Source organism: Pinus tabuliformis, chromosome 1_1 (assembly GCF_031772625.1).
Source record: "Pinus tabuliformis cultivar Carrire ecotype Pingquan chromosome 1_1, CPIR1, whole genome shotgun sequence".
Lineage (NCBI taxonomy): Eukaryota > Viridiplantae > Streptophyta > Pinopsida > Pinales > Pinaceae > Pinus > Pinus tabuliformis.
Window position 1 is genome coordinate 501183418 of NC_142297.1, and position 6685 is coordinate 501190102.

Below are 6685 nucleotides of genomic sequence, written 5' to 3' on the forward strand. Positions count from 1 at the left end.
AACGTCGATTCCAATGAATGACACACACTAAGTTTGATCATACAATGGTGTAGCTTGGAGGCTGCAAAATGGTCAAGGGTTGGACACTGTTGGATGTGAACACACCTCAACTTTATTTATTAAATTTAAATATCATAAAATTAACGTTACTTTCTTTACTAAATTTGCCCATCTTAAAATTCATAGACCAAGCATAATGCATGTGCATACCACTGGCTTATTTGCTTTATTTTTCTTGGAACAAGAAGCCATTCGGTTCTTACGTAAATGCAATTTAAATTTAAATAATTAAATTGGAATCTATCACATAGGAAATCCTGATAGGAAGTTAAGACTAGGAAATAACAAAAGAATCCTAGTAGGAAGTTTCAAGGTTTTCTATTTCTATTAGCCTGAATGGTCGCTTCAGCAGCCCTTCTTACATTCTTTTTAAGCCTTTTACAATCAAATGCTCCCCTCAACTCCTCCAAAGACATTAACTTCTCAACGCCAGGCAGATCTTCTATTTCATTACACTCGCTGATATCCAGTAAACGAAGTCTTGCAAGATCAGAAAGCCCTGTTATTTTCTCCAACGAGTTACATTCTTGCAAGTGCAGAGATGCTAGTGTCGTTGGCAACGCTCCAACACTCTCCAGTTCGTGACAGAAGCTGAGATTGAGGCGTTGAAGACTAGGGCAACAACTTGGGGGGAATGACAGTTTTTTAATCCCCGTCCCATGCAGGTCCAAATCTTTTAGTCGAAGCATACATTTGTAAATGTGATCAGGAGAAGACTGTGAGGAGACTCTGTGGAATGGAATTTCAATTAGGGGACAATATTGTACACTCAAAATTTCAAGTTCGTTCAACTCCATGACACCTACTGGCAAACGCTCTATTCCTGCATTATGTATCATCAGGGTCCTTAACTGCTTCAACTCTCCAACCGACTCTGGCAAATCTCTCAATTTGTGGCAGCAATGAAGTGTCAATTCCCTTAAGCTCTTCAGGTTACCGAGCGAGGGCGGCAGCTCTTCCAACAAAGGACATTGTAATTTCATAACTTTTAGAAGGTGCTGACGTGTAACTTGCTGAGGAAATTTCTCCAGTCTATCACAATGCGAAAGGTCTAAGAATTCGAGGCTGCTGATATCTCCCAGTGTTTCGCTTGATATTTTCAACTCACGGCAGCCTACCAAAGAGAGACTTTTGAGTCGAATTAAATTCCCAAATGAGTCTGGGAACATTTGCAACTTTTCACACCCGTTCAAATTAATATGTTGAATGTCTGTTAAGTTGCGGAAGGAAGGCAGTGTTTGCAAATTCGTGCAGCCAGACAAGTCAATATATTGCAACTTTGTCATGTTTGCCAAGGAATCTGGCAACCACATCATTCTTGTTGGGAGCCTCAAGTGTTTTAAGGAGCGGAGATGAAATAATTCTTCTGGCAATGTTTCCATAGTGTATCTCAGTACAATCTTTTCCAGGTGCTTCAACCGCCCAATAGACTTTGGTAACTGTAAATTGGCTGCATCAATATGCAACTCCCTCAGCTGCACAGGTGCCTGCAAACGCACAATTAAATTTGATTATTTTGAAACGATGATCAGCGTATATTGACTTCCTGAACTTACGTCGATTACAGATTCCAAAAATATCCCAAAATGGGAAGGTAAAGAGACATGAAACAATTGAGTTTACGAAAAACTGGATGAGGAAGATTAGACTGCTGAACAGGGCTTTCAAAAGGATCTCCTTTACTCACATCCACAAAGAACAGAAGTCAGTGGCAGAGGGTTTATCAAAAGAGGGGATCGGTATCGACCGGGGTAGGATCAAATTTACAGTTCTTGGTTTCATTTCATTTGAAAGGTTTTGAGCAGGCTAACAGTGGTCTATTCATGATAATTGTATGGTATATTAAGGCTCTGCTGGGCTATTTTTGTGGAGAAATGAGTTACGGCGAACTCTGTGTCTTTTATTTTGCTAATAGTTAGAAAGTGCAGAAGGACCCTGTTAAGACAGAGTCATGCGAATGTTTAGAGATGTTAGAACAATTTAAGAGTCATTATTCACATAGTATGGTAACAATCAAAGGGATGTAAGCAGTTGAAAATCCATGTATGTTTTGTACAGCTTTTATTTAATGAAAGTTTGTGCTTTTTTCTGCTGAAAAAAACGATCAGATTCCTGAACATTAAGGAAATCTGCATGAGAGTTCTAACAATGAATCTCTCTTGACGGTCAGATTCCTGAACATTAAGGAAATCTGCTGCAATGGACATAACGATGCAGATACTTATCAAGAAACAATATAAACACAAACTTTGTTATAGAAAATATTTTCTACATACCTCATTTTCACTTTCCCACAATGTTTGCAAATTGTCCCCAGCTACTTGCAAAACTCTTAAATTCTTCATAGGAAGTGAAGACAGCGAGCAGTCCGGGTAATTATCCCAGCGGAGCCATAGAAGACTTGAGTGTCTTAGCAGGTTGGATATACTTCCCAAACAATCACCTTCAGCCCTCAGCAGTTGCAACCCATTCATACCAGCAAAACAAGTACCAAGGTCCACAGGGTTCTCTGAAGACTGCCCACAGCTTTGTTGGACCATGTTAATTCCACGCACTCGAGTCTAAACAGTTAGAAACAATATGAGTACATATTTGGAGAGTTTTAGAATGCTAACTTGAATGAAAGAGGTAAAAGAAATCTCTCTTAACATAAATTCAAAACATAATATCCAGGGCTTCAAACACCTACCGATGATGGTTGGAACGCATTATAAGAAAGGTTCTCAATGGGGCACCAAAGACGAGGCAGAGGCTCTTTTGCCGCTAAACTTCTGCCCATGTCTCTGAGGTGATCGTGCATTGTTATACAGTTTTTACTGTCGATCTCCACAAGACATTTGTCTTCTAGATTCTGAAGATTCAGCTTCCCTGCCCAGTTGGACGCGTCCCATACTCGTATAGCTACATCTTTGTCTTCTTTTATGAAGAAACAAGCAATGTCCAAGAATATCTCTTTTTCCTCATCATCAAGACTGTCATAGCTTATTTTCAGCCTGCTTTGGACATCCGGGGGAAGTGTACTGGATATTTTGCCGAGTTGAGCTTGCCAATACTCCATATCTTTTCCATAAAGCATGCCCCCAAGAACTTTGAGAGATAACGGTAATCCATCACACTTGTCCAAAAACTTTGCAACTAATTCTTCATATCCTACAACAGGTTGAGGATTGTGGAAGGCGTGCCAGCAAAAAAGCATTTCAGAATGTTTGCTGTCGAGGCCTGTCAGCTTGTAGATAGGTTGCTCTCCCTTTCTTGAAAGAACATCTTTATGGCGAGATGTAACTAAGATTAAGCTATCAGAACTAAGGACGTCCTTCAAGGGTGAAAATAATGCATCTAACTGATCGTCATTATCAACATCGTCTAAAACTATTATAGCATGAAAACGGGAGAGACGACGAGAAAGCTCTTGTTTCCCCTTAGTGATGCTACCTATATTCAGATCCCTTGAAGGACATGAAGTCAATTCCTTTATAAGTGTAACCTGCAAATCAATTAGGGAAGTTTGTCTCACACCTTCCAAAAAACATGACTTAAGGTAATCTGATGTGTTGAGCTTAAAGTATTCCTTAGCCAAGGTTGTCTTCCCTACTCCACCAGAACCCACAATCCCCACAACCTTGGTCTCCCTACTATGTTGCTGCCGCTCCAATAAGACTGTTCTCTCAAAATCATCTAGTTTCCCATCCAAACCAGTGGGATATGCGGCCACATCGAATGGTGGATTTTTAACATTTTTTTCCACCAGTTGTACTACCCTCTCCAAGAGCTCGCCTTCGTCACTGGTTATCCAGTGCAAAGCAAACATGAGTACTAAATCTTTTGTTGCTTGGAAAGTAAGTGACGTGCAGAGAATACATGAGACTTATCAATTAAAATGAGAAAAAAAAATGAAAAGGCCTCGGTACCGTTAATTAATTAGCATCCTGGTTTAAAATTGATTCACCTTAACCGCTCTTTTACGCAGGAGCAATTTACAGAAAAATTTATTTCTCACTAAAATTCAGATTTATCGATACAATTAAAGGTAATATGAACAATTACAGTTAGAATTCTAACCCATCAAACTTGTTCAGCTCCAGACCGCTTATATATGAAACTTTCTCGAGTGCTTCTCTCCATTTTTTAATTCTGCCTGGGTCACATCTCTTTTTCTTTTCATGAATTCGCAAAGCTTCCGCGTAAACTCCATTTTTGCCAGGCCACCCGAAAACTTTCAAGAATCGACCAGACACTCCATCTTTATCGCTTGTCCACCGAAGCTCCGCAGGATCGACACTGTAAAAAACAGGAATAATGGGTTTCCCCAACTTCAACATTTGGACAAGCTCATCCAGACACCAGGTTGATTCCGCGTATCTCGGAGAAAAAATGGCTACATTAACATCGGCCGTCTCTATAGCTTCTTTTATTTGAGCCTTAACCTCTTCTCCCGGCTCCATTTCTTGCTTGTCCAAAAACACTTCGAATCCTTTCCAACGAAGGCAACGGTAGAGATGGCTGACAAAGGTTTTCTTCACATCCGGCCCGCGGTGATTTAAGAAAACATCATATTTAATTTTGTGACTGGCGTTGGTAGATGCAGCGGTCGAGGTGGAGGCTGAGGAAGAAGCAATTGTGTGATGACGAGGAGAGTTTGTAAGATTAGCCATCGCTGACAAGATAAACGCAGAGGCGGATTTAGAAAGGGAAGGTATTTTTCCTCTATCAGATGCAGAGGCAAATATGCGCTGTTCCTGCAAAGGGTTACTCCCAAGCAAATAGGGTCTGGTGCATTTTCATATGTCGTTATTTATTTCATTTCAAATGTTTCGTCACTTCAACACACTTTCCCAAATCGCTTTTACCGTCAAAACGTAAGATAAAGATGAACGAGCTAGGATCCACCACTTGCAGAACCAAAAGTCCGAGAGGCATAACCTGTAAAATACTAAGTATTCTGCATATGACATTGTCACATACGTCATTAACTTTTTTAATGTTTTTCCTCTAATCACATGTCAGTAGCAGTCCTGATACATGTTTGGGGGAGATTTGGACACCTGAACCCATTTAACCGGAGAAACCAAACCATTTGACCCGAAAGTTTTGCCATATTTTAACAAGATCTTTTTTCCTAAAAAATTATGGAAATTTTAGTTATATTTTAAGAAAATTTGACAAAAATTTTTGTAAATCTAAATTATAATTATTAAACTTCAAAATTTTAAGTATTTTATTTTATTTTTTTGATAATATTAAATCTATTTCAATCATCAAAAATAAAATACAAACATTATCTTTACAACTTTTTATATCTAAATTCGAATTACTTTTAACCATCCAAACCAGTACTCCGCATCCTTAAACGACTCCAAAAATTTTTGATCATCAAAATAAATATAATCAAAAGACACCGTTAAAAGTATTTTATTTTAAATATAGTTTTCACACTTTAATTTGCAATAGATAATCGAAGTCATTAAGAAATGACTTTGTCAATCACATGTATATATGGACATGGATAAATTACCAACTAATTCCAGCGGTGAGTCCTTTGGCCACAGAATGACTCAACCCTTGACCCTACGTGACGTGCTGCTTAGATATTATAAGGGCGACTTGAGTACCATTTTCTTCTATAATTTTTTAACATTTGTATTTATTTTATAATATATATTTGTTTTGTAGGTTATTTTTTAGGGCGGGTAGCGGAAATCATGGAAGTCGAGATGCTCCCGTTCATGAAAATCGACCAAAACCTAGTGAGTTTACAATGTGTAAAATAAGTTTACATTTTATATAAAATTGGTAAGTTTAGTGTGGAAGATGAGAAAATTATCAGAATGATTCTGATTGGAGTGGTAAGATTGTTGTTTTATATTTGTATTAAATTTATTTAAATTATATTTTTATTTTTTATATATTTTGTTAATAAGTGTATATGTAATTTTTTTTTATTAGTTGAAGGTTTTTTATTCAACTTAACGTGGATGAGGATTTGTTGACTTTTTATTTTTTATTTTTTAAGTGATGACGTAGATTGATTCTCAAGCAACATATGCTTAATTTGAATGCTTATCAATGACTATAATGTATTAGAGAGTTTGTTGGGTTGCCTTAGACTTTTAATAAATTTAAAAACAAATTGACATCCCAAAGTGGCTCCCCGCCCACCAATTTCCTAGGGATTTCAAAACATACCTAATTTTGGAAAAACTGCCTTATATCTTTGTTGTAAAGGATAAAAACTCTTCAACACTTTTATCAAGACTTGAGATTCTTAATGGTTGTGTAAAATCAAAGTTAATAATAATAATATTTGTGTTGCAATAATTTTTTTTGTTATATATTTATCAATGATAGATACAAATGAAGCCCTTGGCTATATCACCTATATTAATATTTTTGATGTGGTTGTGCTAGTATACTTTGTATACAAGTAATTAAGTAGTATTTTTCTTGTTTATATTTTGCCAAACATTTTGTATGAAATCAAATGAGAATCATTGCTTTAATTCTACTTGTAACATACTAACTCAAATATACCACTCAATCATGCAATTTTTTGTTTTTGTTTTTAAGGCATTTTATCAAATAGTTTGCATGTAAATTGTAATAAAACACCTTTAACACATTTCTTCAA

General features: G+C 36.9%; 1 protein-coding gene across 1 annotated transcript; it reads right to left on the reverse strand.

Moving 5' to 3' along the window:
• Positions 1-344: 344 nt before the first annotated feature.
• Positions 345-4915, reverse strand: LOC149213963 (disease resistance protein L6-like). Its single transcript, XM_089392170.1, has 4 exons — positions 4120-4915; positions 2750-3842; positions 2337-2621; positions 345-1547 (listed from the first exon to the last, which is right to left on the reverse strand). Exons 1-4 carry the CDS (start codon positions 4710-4712, stop codon positions 369-371), a joined length of 3150 nt encoding a protein of 1049 aa, XP_089248296.1. The 5' UTR covers positions 4713-4915; the 3' UTR covers positions 345-368.
• Positions 4916-6685: the final 1770 nt, after the last annotated feature.

Bases quoted from the DNA above. Each gene is read 5' to 3' on its own strand.
- LOC149213963 (XM_089392170.1), bottom strand. From the start codon at position 4,712: ATGGCTAATCTTACAAACTCTCCTCGTCATCACACAATTGCTTCTTCC. The intron at 3,843-4,119 runs GTTAGAATTCTA...CTGGATAACCAG, and splicing joins GAGCTGAACAAGTTTGATGG to TGACGAAGGCGAGCTCTTGG. The intron at 2,622-2,749 runs GTAGGTGTTTGA...CTAACTGTTTAG, and splicing joins ATGCGTTCCAACCATCATCG to ACTCGAGTGCGTGGAATTAA.